Here is a 20,947-nt window from a genome sequence, read left to right on the forward strand (position 1 = left end):
TCAATCAGTGTTTATAGAATTTTTATTTGGAATGTGATTTTCACTTGTGCCCTATCCTGTATAAGAACGCTTTCCTTTCTTCTGCTGTGTACCTAAAACCAAATGGAACTTCCATAAACAGTTTATTTTCAAGAACTTCAATCTGCAGAACACAATACCATTGGACTGCTTCCCTGGCGACTACAACAGGTTTGTCTTCAAGAACAATGTCAATAAATACTTATGGAGTCGTACTCTTAGATAAATTAATTCTACCCTTTCTACTTATTGTTATCAACCCTCTCATGGTGTTGTTCCTTATTCGGCGGAGAATCTCATTAACAGTTATCCTTGAGTGGCTTTTGGCCTTGATAAGTGGTGATTTATTATTACTACACAAAACGTCAAAATACTGTTATAAGTATGCACAAAGAAAGTTCCAAGGAGACACAATAAAAGATTCAGAGAGATAGAATCAGCAACCATACAATAAGATGAACATCAAAGCAACCCCCCCTCCAATATCCCCCCCCCCGTAGTAAACTAGCAGGGTTACATATTTCTATTGTCTCCCTTGCCAACTCTCCTGTTTTTCTCTGTCTAATCCATTCCTTTTTTTAGACACACACACACACACACACACAGAACTCCTTCTAATAGATTCCTCAAGGAATGAATCGACATAAAGATAGTAACTTCCTGATTTAAAAAAAAATCAAAGTTATTGACCTTTACATAAAAGACCACCTCTGACAAAATTTGCACTAGTTTAGGGCCAAAAAATGAATCTGTTTTTCTAAATTTTTAGATATATCATTCATCCATGATAATGCCGATTAAAAAAAAAAAATACCAAATTTGTGGACATTTGTTTTTTCATTTTTTGATTTTTAGTTGGACACACACACACACACACAACTGCTCTTTATATAGACAATATCCTAAACCTGAATTTAATTTGAATTATATCTACAAACTTTTCAAAACAAACAATGGTATCAAATTTATTTTGGTAGCTCAATCAGCCACCAAATTATAACTGTTCAATTTTTGTTGGCAATTAGAAAATTTGATGTCTTGTGTGCTATAGGTTTACAAAAGAAACGCATAAATGTCATCTTGTGATAAATTCAAATTATTCATAATGGAAGCAACATTATAATAGCAGAAAGTGAACGTTAGGTTTACTTTTGGCAGTCTTGTAACTCATTTTCCTTATTTAGTCCTCTTTAGTTCTCACATTCTATGAGTGATATTTCTGACAAAAGGGGGAGAATTGCTGTTTTCTGGTTTGGAATCTGTTATGATTTAATTTGTTGTTAAGAGTTATCCCCCTTGGGATTGACATTCATAATAAAAGCGCCCTCTGTTTCATTTTCCCGCTCGATCCTTTCAAGAGCGTACGTGTATTTTACAGTTAATAAAACCTTTCTAAAAGGCAATTCTTTACTTACTGATACTATTCACTTCAATTTTATTAACTGTAAAAAAAATAATGGATCGAATCTTACGTCCCGACAGATTCGAGGTGGAACCTACATGCCCTAATTCCGAAAAATCCTATAGGCATTGGAAATTAACCCTCCAGAATTATATCCGCTCACATAATAACGGATTAATCGAAAACACTTCAGATAATTTCTTTGCCTTGATCAATTGTATTTCAGCCTCTGTTTTCGATTTAATAAGCGATAAAACCGACTACGATAGTGCATTAAGAACATTGGACGCCGCTTATTTAAAACCCGAAAATATTGTTTATAATAGATATCGATTGATGACGACGAAGCAACAAACAACACAAAATATAGATGCCTTCATACTACAATTGGAAATGCTTTCCAAAACATGTAACTTCGAAGCGGTTTCTGCTGAAGAAAACAAAAATCAATACATTCGGGAAGCTTTCATCGGCAGAATTTCTTCTTCGTCCATCCGACAACGACTGTTAGAAAAACCCATCCTGACTTTACAAGACACATATGCCACGGCCAGATCTCTTGAACAAGCAGAAAAGCATTCGATAAGCTACGCAAATAACTTTACTGTAGCAGCTACAAATAATCCTTCGGGCTACAATCGTATAGCTGTGACTAAAGAAAATATGCATCCAAAAGGGGTTTGTTTTTTCTGTGGAAAATCACGTCATCCTCGATATTTATGTCCTGCACGAAACGCCGAATGTAAAAAATGCAAAAAAAATGGTCATTGGGCTAAAGTGTGTAAATCTTCTATTTCTAACACTCATACTGCTGTTCTTTATGACGACTCTGACTACCCCTCACCTTCTCTATCCTGACTAGGAACTAACTCCAAAGATGTCACATTCACTCAATGCCAAATTAACGGGCACTTCGTGAACGCTATGGTGGACTCCGGCAGTGTAAAAACATTCATTAATGAAAATACTGCTAAAAAACTTAAACTCTTCACAATACCTAAAAACAAAACTATAGCTCTGGCTGCTTCCGATCAACATGCTAAAATAACTGGCGAAGCTGTCGTGGATTTAATACTGAAAGATAAAACCCATTCTGGAATAACAATTGAAATCATTGAAAACCTTTTCATTGATTTAATAATCGGAAAAGATATTTTAAAAAAATATAAAAAAGTAACACTTAAATTCGACGGTCCTAGAGACAAACTTATAATTGGAGCTATAAACACGAATAATTTTTTTCCTACCATAAACGTTCCACCCCCTCCTCTCTTTTCTAATCTTTCTCCTCATACTACTCCTATTGCGACAAAATCCCGACGTTACACTTTTGCCGCCAACAAATTCATAAAAGAAGAGACTGCTAGAATGTTGAAAGAAGGCATAATTGAACCTTCGATATCTCCGTGGCGAGCGCAAGTTCTTGTAACTTCGAATGAGAATCATAAGAAAAGAATGGTAGTCGACTACAGCGATACCATTAATAGATTCACGGAACTAGACGCTTACCCAATGCCTAATATCAATAAGATGGTAGACGACATCGCTCAATATAACATCTTCTCTACTCTCGACCTAAAATCTGCTTATCACCAAATACCTATAAATCATGCTGATCGTAAATTCACTGCGTTTGAAGTAAGTGGCAAACTTTTTCAATTTACTCGTCTTCCTTTTGGCGTCACCAATGGAGTAAGTGCTTTCCAGAGGAGCATAGACTATATTATAGAAAAAGAAAATCTAACCGATACCTTTGTGTATGTTGATAACGTAACTATATGTGGGAAAAATCAAGAAGAACACGATTACAATCTTCAAAAATTCTACAAAATTGCTAAACAATATAACATCACTTTAAATGAAAATAAAAGCATAATTTCTTCTAGTTCTATTACTCTACTCGGCTACACCATAGAAAATAATCAAATAGCTCCCGATTATCAAAGACTAAAACCATTACTCGAAATGCCACCTCCGCTGAATCTTAAATCTCAAAAAAGAATAGTTGGAATGTTTTCCTATTACTGCAAATTCATTAAAAAATTTTCTGATAAAATTTTATTACTAAATCAAAACAAAGAATTTCCACTACCTCCATCTGTATTAAAATCTTTTCAAACATTGAAAAATGATCTAAAAGACGCCACTTTAATAACGGTAGATCCAAATAAAGAATTTGAAGTAGAAACGGACGCTAGTAACTATTGCATTGCTGCAACACTAAATCAAGAAGGTCGTCCTATTGCATTTTTTTCAAGAACTCTCAATACTAACGAAATTAAGCACCATGCAGTAGAAAAAGAGGCAGCCGCTATTGTAGAAGCTCTCCGTAAGTGGCAACATTTTCTACTCGGCAGGCACTTTAAAGTCATCACAGATCAGAAGAGCATCAGCTTCATATTCGACAATAAAAGAAAATCAAAAATTAAGAATGACAAAATATGTCGTTGGCGTATAGAATTATCCCAATACAATTTCACTATAGTTTATCGACCTGGACCTGAAAATATTGCTGCTGGCACATTCTCTCGCATCTCTGCTCTTACTTACAATCTACAAGATCTTCGTGATTTACATAAACAATTATGTCATCCTGGTGTTTCAAGACTAAGCCATTTTATAAGAACGAGGAACCTCCCTTTTACTTTGGATCAAATTAAGAATATTACTGACTCTTGCTCATCCTGTCAATTACTGAAACCCAAATTCGCCAATACCAATGGAGGGACTCTCATTCAAGCCATATTACCTTTTCAACGATTAAATCTTGATTTTAAAGGCCCTCTACCTACTTCTATACATGGCAACAAATATCTACTTACTCTAATTGATGAGTATTCCCGTTTTCCTTTCGCTTTTCCTTGCAGAGATATGACAAGCAAAACCATTATCCACTGTCTAAACAAACTCTTTTCAATTTTTGGTTTGCCTGACATGATACATACTGACCGTGCTTCTGATTTCTTAGCAAGAGAAATAAAGGATTTTTTACACAAAAAAGGAATTGCTACTTCTAAAACAAGTAGATATCATCCTGAAGGTAATGGACAGATTGAAAAACTCAACGGTACCTTATGGAAGGCCATTCAAACAACATTACATTCTAATCAAATGAAACTACCTTATTGGGAAGACATACTACCGGACGCACTTCATTCAATTAGATCATTACTTTGTACTGCCACTAATATGACTCCCCATGATAGACTATTTAAATATAGTCGTAAATCTGCTTCCGGAATTTCAATTCCTTCTTGGGTTAAACCAGGCCCAATATATATTAGAAACCACACTAAAACAAGTAAACATGACCCTCCTGTAACGCCTGCCACCCTAATAGATGTCAACCCCCACTACGCTTATGTTCAACTACCTTCTGGTACTGAAACCACTGTCAACGTTCGAGACTTAGCTCCAAACTCATCAAATGAAGAAAACTCTAATAATAATCCTACTACTTCAGAGACTTTATTTGAACCTTCTACTAATGAAAACATTGGTCATGAGGAAGACAAAAATCAATCGTCTGATCTTGAAGAAAATCAGATTTCATTAAAAAATAATACTGAAAATCAGCATTCCTGCCAATCTGTGCGGAGGTCGTCCCGATTTCGACAATTCCCTAGTAAATATAAGAATTTTGTGACTAAATACTGAAAAAACTGCAGTTTGGGTTCATATGTTATTTGTAAATAAAATGATTCTTATGTGATTGTAAAAAAAAAAAAAAAAAAAAAAAAAAATTTGTCTATAATTAATTACCCCTTACCTGAATACTTTAGGACGGGGAAAATGTTATGATTTAATTTGTTGTTAAGAGTTATCCCCCTTGGGATTGACATTCATAATAAAAGCGCCCTCTGTTTCATTTTCCCGCTCGATCCTTTCAAGAGCGTACGTGTATTTTACAGTTAATAAAACCTTTCTAAAAGGCAATTCTTTACTTACTGATACTATTCACTTCAGAATCTATCTATATAAAACTTATTGTTGGCTACTTTTTGATCTTGAAGTAGTATTTTGCTTTTTAGCTCCTTACATGAAGTCGCTTTAAAACCTTGTCTGGAGCAATTACCATGAAAAAATATATTTTTTTAATTTGAGTAAACCAGCTTAAACATCGGGCAAAATCCAATTCCACCGCAAAAGATTATTTTGACTGTTCATATAAACAAGAATGAGTCAGGACTCATAGAATCATATTAAGAGGATTCAATGTGTTAGCTCTTCTAAAGAATCTTATATTCATTTTTCAGTAAAGATCAAGCTGGGTTATTCTGTGTCAAATCATCCAGGGCTTGATACCCATATTCATAAACTTGGCTATAGTTTGCACTGCAGATAGACAATATAGGAACTAAGAAATCCTGAAAATTTAAGTACATAACTGCAAGTGGTTTCAGATTTAGAGCATTTTTTTGTTTTGGCATTAGTCACATCATATGATGCCCGGGCGACAATTTTGTGATGTCATTTCGAAAATTCACCCAGGTAAGTTTTTTGACCCAAGGTATCCAAAAATGGCATCAGATTTTCTCAAAAAAATGAAGCCTTTTAGGGTTTTTGGATTTTTTCACATGTGCCCCAAAATCGAATAAAAAAAAAGGGTGTGGCTGGCATGGTAACGTATTACTTTTTCATATATTTTTTTTAGACACAATAAATTGTCTCTGGAATAAAAATGGTTAAAAGTTCTTGTTTCGTTCGCTTACAGTTTCTGTTGAAAGTTGGAATATTTTTCATGATAACGAAAAATATTCCCTCCCCCTATTGGATGTGATAATCAATTTAGATATGTGTTAAACTTATGTCACACTTTAATTTTGGAATAAATTTTTGAGTAAGCCAGATACTAAAACAGTTAAGTTCTGGTAACAATTTCAAAGACCTAGCAGTTTAAGATTAGTTCATGAGGGTTGGAAACACCAAGCCATGAAACACTACAGCCAGATCTTGGGATATGGGTTTCAAAATCCTATATTTCTGGATGATTTGACATGGAATGACCCAACTAGATTTTTCTTTTAATAGCAAATCAACAAAAAAAAAAAAAAAAATGAAACTCAGATATGAATCATGTACGAATGTGGAAACACAATTTGATAAGAGTTTTCAACTTGGATATTTTTTGTAAATAACTCAAAACCCTAGATTAAGCCCATGATATTGATGACTGACTTTTTCTTTAAGAACGGATTGTCTTTATATGTGCAGAGACACATAATATCGCACCCACCAAATTAGAAAAACTAATATTTTTTTTCACATAAAAATAAATTGTCCATCTCCAAAGATAGTAACTTATCTTGAAGTAGTCTGAAAAACTAGCAATGTCATAAGAGAAAAAATTGTACATTTATAAAAAGGAAAATATATCATGCTTATCCAAAATTCCTCCTATATTAAAAATCAAAAGTAAAAAAAGAACTGTATGATGTACATACCTGTGATGGAAAGAAAACATTACAGGCTATGTATAGACTTTCACTGTCTATTTTCAAGGACTTTTCAAAGCTTTTCAAGGCCTTCTCCAGACAAAATTTAATTTTTCAAAACAAGATTTGGGATGTTTTACAATCCACAACAATTCGTAAAAGTGGTAAAAAATCAAATATACAACATAAATGTTACCATAGTCGATAAAAGTAACTTAGCAACCTACCTGCATAATTCTTTGGTGTTTTTAAAAGTAGTTTTAAATGCTTGTCCATTTTTTCAGCCTGTTCGACCTCATTTTAGATTATCACAATTTTTTTTGTGTGTGTGTGTGGGGGGGGGGATTCACAATTGAAAAGTCCCGTCCGCAGAAGGAATTTGTTTTTAGAAGGGAGGGGCAGTCATTTTTATTTATGGCGGCTGCCCCCCCCCCATCCCACCGCATCAAAAAAAAAAAAAAAATTATAAATGAAAGCAAAAATAGAGAGAGATTTATTTTGACTTTATTTTTAATATTTTGTCACAAATTTTTACTGGACATACGGAATACAATTTTCAAAGCATTTCAAGACATTTTCCTTATTTTCAAGGATTTTTCAAGATAATAATAGAAATAAGGCCTTTTCAAGGCAAAAGTCAAAATTCAAGGACTTTTCAAGTCTGTGCAAACCCTGCATTATATTCTAAAAATCATGTAAATTGATTATGTAGTTTTATTTTTATAAATGAAATAATTTTGAAGTGATTAATAAGAATTTGTAGATATCACAATGATAATCTTGCAAGTTTGAATATGTCATCTCCCTTTGTTTTTTGTTTTTTTTTTGTTTACATCGTTTTGAAAATGATGTTGCTCCTCAATTAGTAATAAAATTTTATTTAATTTTTTTTTATCTTCAAAACTAAAACTACTTGATCAATTTACATGAGTTTTGGAACACAATATTTTCTTTCTGTCACAGATATGTACATCATACAAATTTTTCTTTATTTTCATTTTTTTAATATAGGGGAAATTCTGGACAAGCAACAAGATTAAATGTTGTTCACATCCAAATGTTATCAAAATAACCTCCAAAATAAACAAGATGTGACAAGTTGAAATAGAAGGTAATTCCACTATATTTACCTGTTTTTTGCACTTTAAACTAGACTGGCTTATGATACCTATTTATAGTATACAACAATATATTTTTGTTTACATGACTCTGTAACATTAAATATGAGGAGGAAAGGTGGATGAGATACAGGACTGATTGGCCAAATCAGATCTGACAATTAGAGACAGGTTGAAAAATTAGAATATTTGATAATCTATTTCATCAAATTATTAACACATAGGTAGAGAAATTGGTATTTATACCATATAATGGCCATGCTATTGCTGGAATCATCCGGGCGGTTTACAGGTTTACAGAAGATGCTAGAAGATGGCAAACAAAAGTTTCATATTTCTTATTAATCAAAAAATGAAAACAATTTAATGGAAAGTTTTATTGAAAATTGATATTTTTGAATGATTGTTGGATAATTTTTATGAAATTTTTAGAAAAATTAAAATCCAAATAACAAAAGAATACATTCATTATAAAGTAAGTTTCATGAATAAATATTTAGTTTTTGAATAACAAACAACTGATAGGAGACAAAATTTTCTAAATTTTTAATGATTTTTTTTTGTTCAAATCACGATTAATATTTACATGTTTTTATATAATAAACCAATGATAGCAAATGTTTTCTCTATGATTTTTTGTATGAGGGTTAAGGCACCCAGTGTTTCAGCACGTTCCAACAGTTTTTGTAAATTGCCTGGACAATTTTGGTGATAGTATGGCCTATATACTACATAAGTATCAAGAAATTGAATTAATCTTCAAACACTTGAAAATTGCTAAGTTTTGCCATGTATTAGTGGACAATAGAGACATGAGTAAAATAACAAAATGGTTAAAAGAGTTGTGGGAGGCAAGGACAAAAACATTTCATTTATTAGTAGTTTGTCTACAACAAACTATAAAGACAGTAAAACGAGACAAATGAGGTCTAAGATTATATACATGACAATAGAAAAAAAAAAAATTATGAAAAAAACTATGCTTACTTAATAGCATAGCTAAACCTAACCACTGGTTATATTTTCTAAAATGCTAAAATTGCACTCCCTACAACTGAGCAAAGTTAAGGTTCAGATTTTATTATATTCAGATGACTCCCTAAACTTGGTTAAGACAGATCAAGATGATGGCTTTATTTACCACATGGAGTCCAGATAAAGCCATTATTCATTCACAAAAGATTATTTACCACGTTACTTGTAACCCCCCTCTCCAAAAAAAAAAAAAGAGATGAGATGCAAAAAATCAATTTACCTGTTGCAAAGTCTGTAACACTTGGCTAACAGGAAAGTAAGCATCGGCAAGCGAAGCCTTTTCTAATTCTAGCAATTCTTGCCGATAATCATCCAAGACAATATCTAATCCACGGCAAAGAGACACAATGTATAAACCGTGCAGTTCTTCCTTTGGCAGGTTTTCATCATCTGAAGCCGTGTGAAATGCTGAAAAACCAAAAAAAAAAAAAATAGTTATGTTTCTGGATTTTTGAAATGAGGAGCGATAATTTGTATTATTTAGACTACTGTTCTTGCCTTCAGTGTTATTATCATGTTTCAGTCAATGTAACCTCCGACCTTTTACAGGTGTACATTGTCAAACTCAGGAGTCCTTCTGTTGAACTGTGGGAATCACAATGAGAACAGTAGTCCGGATAATTCAGATGATACACGAAAGAATAGATTAGTATTTGATGCTATTTCCGAGATGGGCTATTGTTATTTGACTTATTCAAATGTTTGAGGCCATCTCCATTATCTTAGTTATCATCATTTTCATAATATTTCAACTGTTGTACTCTGGTTTTTATCGAATCTGTTTCATTTTACATTCCACATTTCTAAATAAAATTCACTCTAGAATATATTTTAACGCTTATATCCATTTCATTCTATGTTCAGTAGGACAATTTAGAATGGTCGTTGGCAATTTATATACCTCATTTTTTTTTATTTCTTTTTACCTAGACTCATATTGCATGTTCTATTTTATATTGTTACTAGATATTATCAGTGTTGCAGAGTTGGAAGGTTTAAGGCTCAACTCAGAGTCCTAGAATTCCCAGTCATCCGACTCAAATAATTCCAAGTCGTCCGACTTGAATAATTCCAAATTGTCCGACTCGAATAATTCCAAATCGTCCGACTCGAATAATTCCAAATCGTCCGACTCGAATAATTCCAAATCGTCCGACTCGAATAATTCCAAATCGTCCGACTCGAATAATTCCAAATCGTCCGACTCGAATAATTCCAAATCGTCCAACTCAAAAAATTCCAAATGATCGGACTCAAATAATTCAAAATCGTCCGACTCAGACAATTCCAAATTATCTTACTCTGACTTCTAGAATTCCAAATTATCCAAATCTTTGTTTTAAAATCTTCCAATAGACTGCTGATTCTCTGACAATTAAAAATTCAGACTCCAACTAGCGTTCTTTCATGAATGACTCCACCACAACCCTGGTTTTTATTGCAATTATTATTTTTAATTATAGGACTGCACTATTTGAGGAAATATTTCTATTCCATAGTCAGTAAAATTTAATATATTTTATTATGGATGGCTTTGTCATTTATTTGATAAGATGCATGCCTTTCTTTTCTAATAGATTAACTGCTCTGCTGTCTAATTATTTGTTTCCATGTTATTTTTTATCTCTTGGACTCATCCTACTGGATATCTAAAAAAAAACATGGAACATAAAGAGAAATTGAATAAATGATTCTATTATTCCAAAAAAATATTATTAATTATCAAAAAAAAACCCAAAAAACAAAAAAACACAAAAATCTGAAGATCGAAGAGTACAACAATCCAACGGTGAAAATGGCCACCAGTCTAAAACAGGTAAATAATATAAAGTAGAGGTTAATATTAATAGAAACCAAAAGACATTTCAATATTCATGAATACAAGAATCCAACTTATATAATAACAAAAACATAAGTCAATCATGAAACTTTATAGCTGTGTCGACAACATAAGTTAAAATTCTGTTAAAATTTCACACTTGACTAAACTTTTCAAAGTCACAGTCATATAAGATTCAGGGTACTATTGGCTACAATATAGGTGAAGTAGAAAGTCTATGATGAACAAAGGAATCACTCAAATTATGACTTACCTTTACTGTGACCTTGACCTTTGATCAGGATATCTTAAAATTAAACCAGTTCTAAGTTATACTATAGCCGATATTTTTTAACATTGATCAATCTTGACTGAACACAAACAAACAGTTACACATTTAACTTATTTCCCCATTGGTGGAGGTAACTAGCAGGAAATCTGGCATTGTCTAGGTTTGAATGAAGAATCTTATATGCTTTCGTCCTCAATTCATAACAGCATATTAATTAGAGAGTGTTGAGGAGGGGGGATGGTAAAATTAGCAGAGAGAGAAACAGAGAGAAAGATAAAGAGATGGCTAAAATGAAAAGGAAAGAAAAAAGTTTCAATATAAAGATGTTGCACACACTATTTAACTACTTCTACTTAGTTTTTAGTAATTTGCAATTGTATTTTTTTTTTTTTTTTTTTTTTTTTTTTTACAAATTACTTAGGACCTCTATCCAGTCATGGCTGACGGAACAAGAGCACGCTACTCCCATAAAGTAAATAAAGAGTTCCACTCCAAATTCCGTCCAAATTCCTGAGTTCAACAATATACACCTGAAGAAGGTCGGAGGTTACATCGACCGAAACATGAAAATCACACTCAAGATAAGAACAGTAGTCCGATGAATCCAAATGATACGAATAACCAATCCTCATCTCAAAAATTCAAAAACATCATAGAAATCTTGTCCCAAGTAAAAGATCCCAAATATTAGATTTCCCAAATTGTTATAGGGATGACTTTGATGAAGAGTCTTTGTGGAGATCTGTTTCTTCTGATGCTCTCGTTTAATGAAGAAAAGATGAAAAATTATGAAGATGTAAAGGGAGAAGAACAGAGAAAATATGATTGGACATTAATTTCTAGTTCGTGTCTCAAGGGTTTCTTACTAAGTGGACCCTAAATTTTTATTTTAAGGAGATTAGAAAGTGAATCTTGGGTTTACTTTCAGCAGCTGCATAACTTTTGCTTTACTTATTTTTCCTTTAGTCCTCACCATTCCATGAAAGATGTTTCTGGCAAATAGCGAAGAATTGCTGTTTTCTGGGTTAGAATCTATTCCATCTAACACTTATTGCTGGCAAGTTTTTGACCTCAAGTATTTTTTTTTTAGCTCCTTACATCAAGTGACTACATTCCTTCTCTGGAGCGATTTCCATTTAAACAAGTGAAGCATGCATGGTCCCCCGTGAGTGCATAGTGAACGAGGCATAAAAAAATTACTAAGTTCAACATTGCCCCCCCCCATATAACCCCAAAACCCAAGGGACGTCAAATCCTGGTGAAAATGAACAAACGGTGCAGTTTTAGGCCTGCCTTAACATATGTAAATTTGAGTTCTGCACCATGCAAAAAAAAGAAATGACTAAGTCCATCATTGCCCCCACCCTATTTAGCCCCAAAACTCCCCAAGACCTTAACATATTTAAATTTGAGTTCAGCACCATGTAAAACTGATAAATAGGCATACTCAGAAAATTTGGGACAAATATGGTAAAATAGTCCCAAAAATGGATTATTTTTATTAGCCCTAAAAGAGCCCCTGGGGCTCACTCAAGAGTTATCGCGAAGTATAGACAAACAAAATTATATAGAAATCAGTTAGTTACAACTTTTCAGAAAGTTTTATAAAAATCCAAGGCATCAATTTTTTTTATTAAGCAGAAAAGTGTCAATTTTAGCCATTTTAACCCGAAAGGTACCCCTGGGGGGGGGGGGGGTAACCAGAGTTTTCCTAGAAAATCCATTCTGGTACTTTTTTTTTTTACTCATATCATGTTTAATGTTTGTGCAAAATTTTTTTAAATTCCAAGGCGTAGTTATTGAGAAAAGTGCGGACAGACGAACAGACAAGGCTGAATCTACAGGTCCACTCTTCTTTTGTCGGGAGACCAAAAAAAAAGTCTTTATTTCAAATTCACCATGGAATTTTCATTGGTCTAGTTTAAAAAGATTGTCAACAATTACATGCAGAATTTTTATTCTTTAGTTTTTATATATATATATATATATATATATATATATATATATATATATATATACTTACATATATACTTACAGTGTTTTCTGATAAAATCTGAAATTTTCTTGTAATGTGTTGCTAACTGGCAAAGTCGACTCAAAGCTTGTTCTTCGGATGAATGCAAGAATGGAAGCCCACTTTGCACCTAAAATAGAAAAAATAAAATAAAAAGGATATATATATATGTACAAAACAAAATGGTGCTTGTTCAGAACCCTTCCCCCTAAAAAAAAAAAATCTGTATGATGTATGTACACATGATCGAAAAGAAAATATCATGCACCAAAAATCACGTAAATTGATCAAATAGGTTTATTTCTGTAAAAAACATTTTCAAGTTAATTTGAGTTTTTCCAATGCCCCCTTTCTATGTTAAGAATGGTTTTCTAGAATCCGTACAGAATTTTAAATAATATATATAAATTATATAATTAATGGGGGTAGATTGTTCTCGTTCCTTCAGCCATGATAGGATAGAATTCTTAAACTAATTTTTATTCATAGTTATCATCACCTGTTGTAAGGACTGAACCTTCAACCTCCAGGAAACTGTCACTTAAAACTGATTGTCACTCAATGCCTTTATCTGTTGTGCCACATGTCCATGTAATTATCTTTGAGAATCCTTTTATCATAAAATTATTGCCACACAGAGTAATACACTTTAAGTTAATTATAAAAATACTTAGGATTCAACTTGAAATCCATAAACTTTCTAATATTTACTTGAAATTCTTTTTCATATGAATGTCCATAATGACAAACTTGTTTTTTTAACAAAAAATGTTATTTCTATTTAATTATCTGGCATATTTGGCCAATAGTATGGGAGTTTTTTTTGTTTTTTTTTAAATATTCTCATCAGTTTGTTCATCTTACCGGATGCCAGACATTAATCTGCTATATCATACATTCTAACAATCCATTTAAGTGCAGTTGTTTGAATTTCTCTTGCACTTGGTTCACCAGGTATATTTGGTAACTAGTTTTCAGTTTCATGAATCCAGTTGCTGCTATAATTACTGAGATGGAAATCTTCTTCCTAAGATTCCAGTTTCTTTTGATATCGTATATAAAACCTTGGTTCCATTATCTTTTCCGTCTCAGCTCTGCTTAACCCAGCATCATTCAGCACACTAACTTCTACTATTCTAAGATTGGTGCCCCTCTCTTTGTAGCTGAAATTGCCAAGATGGCTGCATCGCAATAGGTCTCACTAAAATTTGATTTTCCTCTGTAAAAAAACTACTTGATCAAATTAAGCAATTTTTTTTAATGAGCACTTCATGCCATTACGGGCACATATACATTATAGAGATTTTTCTTTATCTTTATTATTTATTATCTTTGCTAAACCGTAAAAGCCCCAAAATAACTGCAAGCATAAATAATTACATAGGCAGAAAATGTGATTTTTTTTTTTAAATTAATATTTTTTTTTGGTGCTGCTGCATTTATCGACCCACGATTTCCACAAAGTTACTCGGGTGTGCCCAGTAAATGACAGGAAGAACCAGAAACAGCCGGACAAGTCTTATTACAAAAAAAACACTACAGATGTTTACGAAATTGCAATGTAAACATGTTTTTTTTTCTTTTGTTGAATTTTAAAAATTATTTAGTTTTCTTTAATAAATTATTTCTTGCCTTTGGTAACAATTATTTATTGTGAATTGAAAAAAAACTACTTGTATATATAAATGTTATATTGGTAATGTTCTATTTTAGCGTCAGAAAAAAAATGCATGATTATAATTATTTAAATTAACGTATTTAAACTAAGTCTTGTGAGAAATTACAGGACTTGAATGGTGTCATTTCATTAGTTGATTGGTTTAACACATTGTTTTTAATTACAGCTTTTCTCATTGGTTGATTTGAATTTTAACCCGCGAGGGCAGGCATGTTTTAACTGAAAACTTAATCCAAGAAACGATTTCAAGCAGGACGGACTCCTATTAATTTACTTATTGCTTTAACAACCTTTTTGGCGCCCAACATTGTCTTAGTACCTTTGAGACAATTTAACCTACTAAGTTAGTTTCTTCCCCTTAAATCCAAGTTGAAGGGGAAAGCCTATGATTTAATCTCAAATATGAATGTTTCCTCCGATAATTATACTGTAGCTTTGGATTGTTTGAAGGAAAAATTCCTGAATCCTTCTCTTATCAAAGATTGAATTTTGGAGGAAATTATTTCTCAAACGGTGTACATAACAGAATTGGGAGAACTCAAGACCTTTGTAGAACAAGTTAAACTGGATTTGTCTGAATTGGATAAATCTTCCAGGATAGATTTTTTCACAGAAGGATCTACTTCTGGATCAATGGTGGTTCACATTCTGCTCCGCAAGTTTCCTATTAATGTCAGAAAGGAATTAATGTCAAGAACGAAGGAGCGTTATCCTTCGTTTATATCTATTATGTCCAACTTTTTTGACATAATAACATTTCTACAGGCAGCGCCTTTGAATGTAAAGAAGCAGGAAAGTTGCTCGCTAAAACTGACATTTTTTTCTTCTTCTTCATCAGAAGTTCAACTCAATATGGTAGCCAGTTCTGGTTATAAGACCGTTAATCGTAAAAAGGGTATTGTTCCCTTAAAACTTCTTAATAATACTGGTGAACAGTATAAAATTTGTAAATGTGTAAATCGGCAGACCATACAGTTAAGGACTTCTCCAAATATTCTTCTTATGACTCAAAAGTCTACGAGCCAAAGAACTTCAAATCTGTAGTAAATCTTGGTTATACTTGGATCAAGACAGTAAAGGAAAGAAGGGATTTCCTTACTCATGTGTTACTTGTGGAGTGAGGACTTACTTCTCTGTAATGTGCCCAAAGACATTAAAGTCCTTCCTACAAAGGACTAATTTATCCAATCAAGATAATTGTATATTTCTTGTTATCAGAGTGTCCTGGAAGGAAAAAGGGTCTTCAGTGTTTTTCCCTTGCATTTTAAACACTGGAAGTCAAAAATCTTTTTTCTCCCAGGCTATTTTGCAGGAATTGAAATCTAGGGAAAAAATTAGTACTACACCTACAGTAATGCCAGTGAACACCTTCATTGGAACGAGATCCATGGACTTTCTGGAGCTCAATGCCTCCCTAAAATTGGGATCTCAGAAACCCTTTCCTTTCGGTGCCCTATTCACGGACAGTTTTAATTTAAACTTTCAAGTTAACAGATTTGACAAAATTACATCTAATATAATGGAGGCAGGAATTTTGCCCCTGTCATGGCTGTAAAGATTTAAATGGTTTCGTTGGCTTGAACTTGATCCAGCAGATAAAAAAACTTCCATATAGTTAAATGTCTCAATGGGACAGCATGGAAAATTTCCAATAAAATTACCCCTTTTGGTAATGGGCGTAATTTTTTGACACCCAAATCTAATCAGGAAACTCAGTATGAATTGCCTCTCTTTGATCGAGTTTGCCGATAATTACCGTAATGTTCCTCCTATTTGATCGATAGAGTGTTAAATCCTGTGCCCTCTTATTCGGACACACTTGGTTTGTTTTTTTTAACGCAGAATTGAAAACTTTCTTTCTTTCGATTCCATCAGTATTGATGAGAATGCTAAACTGCCTTCATATGATGAAGCAAAGATAGCTACATTCAAAGAAATATCCTGTATGTTCTCTAATGATTTCTGTACTGACGAGAACGGTTTACCAATAAATATTTCTGATTTCTCATCATTGACTAGGGGCGATCAATGTCTTTGAGAAAGTTTTGCGGTTCTGTGATAAGTTGAGACACGGATACACAGATACAAACCATAGAGTACAATTGTTGCTCTTTTCCTGTATGCGGAGGGAAGAATTTCCTTATGAGTTGGAATATTTGAACCAACCTTCAAATAAGGTTATGCTTCTAAGAGTATCAGCTCTTGGTTTGTTTCTTGATAAGGATGGTCTGTCACGGATTAAAGGACGTCTACAGAATTCCAATATCCACCTCTTTGAAGTTAAATTTCGTATACTTTTGGGAAAACATCATTGTTTAACTGAATTGGTTATTAAAGATGCACATTTAAATTGTTGCCATCTGGGAACAAATTCGACTCTTTCTAAGTTGAGGTTATCTGGTTTCTGGATTTCCTAAGGAAGGCAATCGGCAAAGAAAATTCTCTATAATTGTATTACTTGTAAAAAAAATCAATTCGTTACCATATAAAGCATTCTCAGGTTCTCAACTGCCCACTCATCGGGCAAAATTTGTTTACCCATTTCAACAAGTGGATATAGACTTTACTGGTCATTTTTTGGTAAAATACAATGATGAAGACGTGAAAATGTACGTCTTGTTGCTCCCTTGCATGAGTCTATGTGCCGTACATCTGGAGCTATTACCGGATATGAGCACTAGATCCTTTATATTAGCATTTATTTGGTCTGTTTGATGTTCCTACACACGTTTATTCAGACAATGCAAAGACCTTAGTATCCGGCATCATGTTATCTGAAATCTTTATTTTGGAAGAATTCAAAGAAAAATTTAAGTTAACTTCAAGAAGTCATCTCAGCATTCTTCTTTATTCAGCTTGGCAAAGAGGTACATGGGAAAGAATGATAAAAACAATCAAACAATGTTTGAAAAAATTAATAGATAGAAAGCAAGTCAGCTACTTTGACTTCTTAACTATTCTTTCTGATGGGGAGAAAGCGATCAATGACCAATTGTTTACATATATTACTGTTTCTGAAGGGAAGTCTTGAAATTTTAACCTCTAACCATTTTTTACAAACTGGTATTAACCCATGTTTGTTGATCTATAATATGGATCGGGCGATTTGTGTCCTAATCCTCCCAATAGAGCAAAACTTTTGCAGTCTCTGGAATTGAGACATAGATGTATTGAAAAATTCAGAAGATATGGCACAATGATTACTTGTCCTTAAGAGAGGTTGATGCTAATATATTGAGTGATCACCCTCAGAAGGTGCTGGTGAGAAAAATCATGTTAATTAAATCTCCAAATAAAACTTGACCATTTTGGAGCGTAGGCAAGGTACTTAGACTCATTAATGAGAACGATGGTAAAGTTCACTCGGCCTGTGTATTAAAGGATGGTTGCAAACAGATTCATCCCGTAAAACATTTATTTGCCCTGGATTTAAAGGGTGTTTCTGTGTAGTCTTCAGCAAAATTTATGCAGGAAGATGGTCCTTCTTCTGTCCAACTAGTTCCATCGCAAATGACAGATCATCTCCTTTGATGTACTGTGCCGCCTGTGACAGTAGGTATCATTTTGACTGTGTTGGGGTGAAACAACAGGATACTCTCGGAGAGTGAATTTGTCAGAATTGTTCGGAATAAGTATCATACTAAGCTCTTAATTTTAGAATTTATTAAATTATCATTTGACTTATGTTCAAGTTATTGTTCTTGTTATTATTAATATATTGGTAATCTAGATAAAACTAGGTTTATTGGCTATAAATTCATTTATCATAGCACACAGAAACACATATAGTTCTTTAAAAAAAACAAAAACAAAAAAAACTACAATAGTTAGTTGAGTCGTTGTGACCACCTGATTTATTTGTCACCTAATTGACAGTCTAATACATATTTACCTTGGATTCAATAATTGGAAAAAAGTAATGAATATCCATTACTTTTTCTTTGCTCCTTTAGCAGTGTGTGAGAAATTACATAAATCGAATCGTGTCACTTCATTGGTTGATTGGTTTAACATGTTTTTAATTACAGCTTTTCTCATTAGTTGATTTGAATTTTAAGTCCAAGAAGGGATTTCAAGCAGGATGTACTCATATTAATTTAAGGGCCTTTTGGCACCCAACATTGTCTTGGTACCTTTGAGACAATTTAACCTACTAAGTTAAGTAGGTGTTCTTTTCTAGACATAATATCGTCTTTCTAATCAGCAAAGAATATTGATTTTATTATCCATTTTTTTTAATTCGGCCATTGTTTAAATGAACCACAAGCCAAGCGTTAATGATAATCTTCACAGAAGATTTTTCCCTACCACTTCTTCACAAAGTCTAACCTACCGCCACAACACCCCCTGCCCCTCCACTGCCTCCCACCAAATGTAAACAGAATTTTTGTGAAATATTAAACGGTTCTTCTGTTAATGTTGGCATGTTACTTACAGAAGCTGTTCTTCTGCTTGGTTAATGCCGCCATGTTACTTACAGAAAAACGGTTAATTATACGGCAGAAGCGCCTGTTAAAAAGTATACACCCCCCTCCAAAAAAAGAATGAAAAACATAAAACGGCAGCCCCCACCTCCCCCAAAAAGGTGGCCATAAAGTGGGTGCATTTCTTCATATCTTGGAAACTACTTGTTTCCTGGAATTTTAAACGATTTAAAGGGTAGAAAGAAAACACCCTCCTCAAAAAAAAAAAAAAAAAAAAAATGGTGGCCACAAAGTGGGTGCTCATTTTACGTTAAATTATTATAGGAAAGTGATCCCCACTTTCTTGAAACAAACATTTCTTCATATCTTGGAAACTAACTGTTTGCCGTAATTTTAAATGTTATTTTTGTTTTCAGCGCCCCCGAAAACTTACAGAGTGGTCACTTTAAAGGAATTTTTTATATTTAACAAATTTTTTTCCGATGCTAAAATAGGACATTACTGCGATATTAATTTTCTGCATACTCGAAAACCTATAAAAGTCGTCATCGAGTTGGAAAGAAAGTAAAAAATTTGCTCTAACCCTTTTTTTAGACGGGAATATTCACCGGTCACGCAAGAGAGATGGCCACAAAGTGGATGTTCATTTTAGTAGAATGTTAGGTACTGGTCGCGGTAAGAGTTCCCTGCCGAACACCCTCAAAAAACAATGACTTCTCCCCGCGCAGCGCAAAGGACATGTTTTAGTTGCCATAGTAACAAAACTTTTTATCGACATTGTTTTACTGTTTATGAATATTGAAATAAAATACATTACTACACATTTATTAATAATATCTAATTAAAACTAATTAAAATAATATATAATTAAAAACTGATCTCCGACGATAAAAGTCACAATTTTTTTTTTTTTTATCTGAAAGTTAAGTTTGTAATTGATGCGATTAACGTGAATTTTTTTTTTTTTTAATTTGTAAATTGTGGAATTTAGCATCCGTCAAAAACACGAATTATTACAACCCCTCCCCACGTTAAGAATGGCGACAACCACTGAAATTCATTAATTACATTGGAAAAAAATGTCTTAATGTCCAAAAAACTACTTGTTGACTGTTTCCTGTTCTCCCCGTCATCTACCGGGTACACCCGAGTAACTTCGTAGAAATTGCGAGTGAAGTACAATTTCTTTTTAGATTTAATTATACTGGACAAGCACCTTGTTTTATTTTCAAAACACTGGTTAACAATTTTTAAGGGGGTGGCAATATACCCATGCCCGGAATACTAAAATTCAAACAGAGAAAAAATAAAACTGAGGGAAACTGACGTTTGTGACTGTTGCAATCATATGCACTTTGCACTTATGACGCTGTTTTATTTAAAACTAAGACTATATAAATATATATTTAGAATTAAAAAATAAAATGTTATATAAAAAAAATTATTTAATTATTATTATTTTATTTACCTGCATTCGATCATCATATTCAACCAATATATTTCCAGCGTGCCCGGAAAGGGCACATAATAATTCGTGTATCATTCCTTTTAATAAAGAACGTAAAACTTTTTAATTTAAAACAGCAAAAGGAAAGAAAAAAAAAATTAATTTAAAATCAAAATAAAATTGGCGGTATTAAAGAATTAGTTATCGTCCATTAATTAATGACACCGGTTGGCGGCGCTAATAACATCCGCCGAATATGTCTAAA

General features: G+C 33.0%; 1 protein-coding gene across 1 annotated transcript in view; it reads right to left on the reverse strand.

Annotated features, from left to right (window-relative positions):
- LOC145297602 (gamma-tubulin complex component 4-like) overlaps positions 1 to 20,915 on the reverse strand; it is a 58,574-nt gene extending 37,659 nt beyond the window's left edge. Inside the window, exons 1-3 of the mRNA XM_080143660.1 lie at positions 20,704 to 20,915; positions 13,155 to 13,263; positions 9,229 to 9,416 (exon numbers count right to left, since the gene is read on the reverse strand). Coding sequence (XP_079999786.1) covers positions 9,229 to 9,416; positions 13,155 to 13,263; positions 20,704 to 20,778 — 372 coding nt within the window. The 5' untranslated portion in view covers positions 20,779 to 20,915. The remainder of the gene's footprint in view (positions 1 to 9,228; positions 9,417 to 13,154; positions 13,264 to 20,703) is intronic.
- Between the last annotated feature and the right edge of the window lie 32 nt (positions 20,916 to 20,947).

This window comes from Euprymna scolopes, chromosome 18 (genome assembly GCF_053919585.1).
Source record: "Euprymna scolopes isolate OS-2025 chromosome 18, ASM5391958v1, whole genome shotgun sequence".
Taxonomy (NCBI): domain Eukaryota; kingdom Metazoa; phylum Mollusca; class Cephalopoda; order Sepiida; family Sepiolidae; genus Euprymna; species Euprymna scolopes.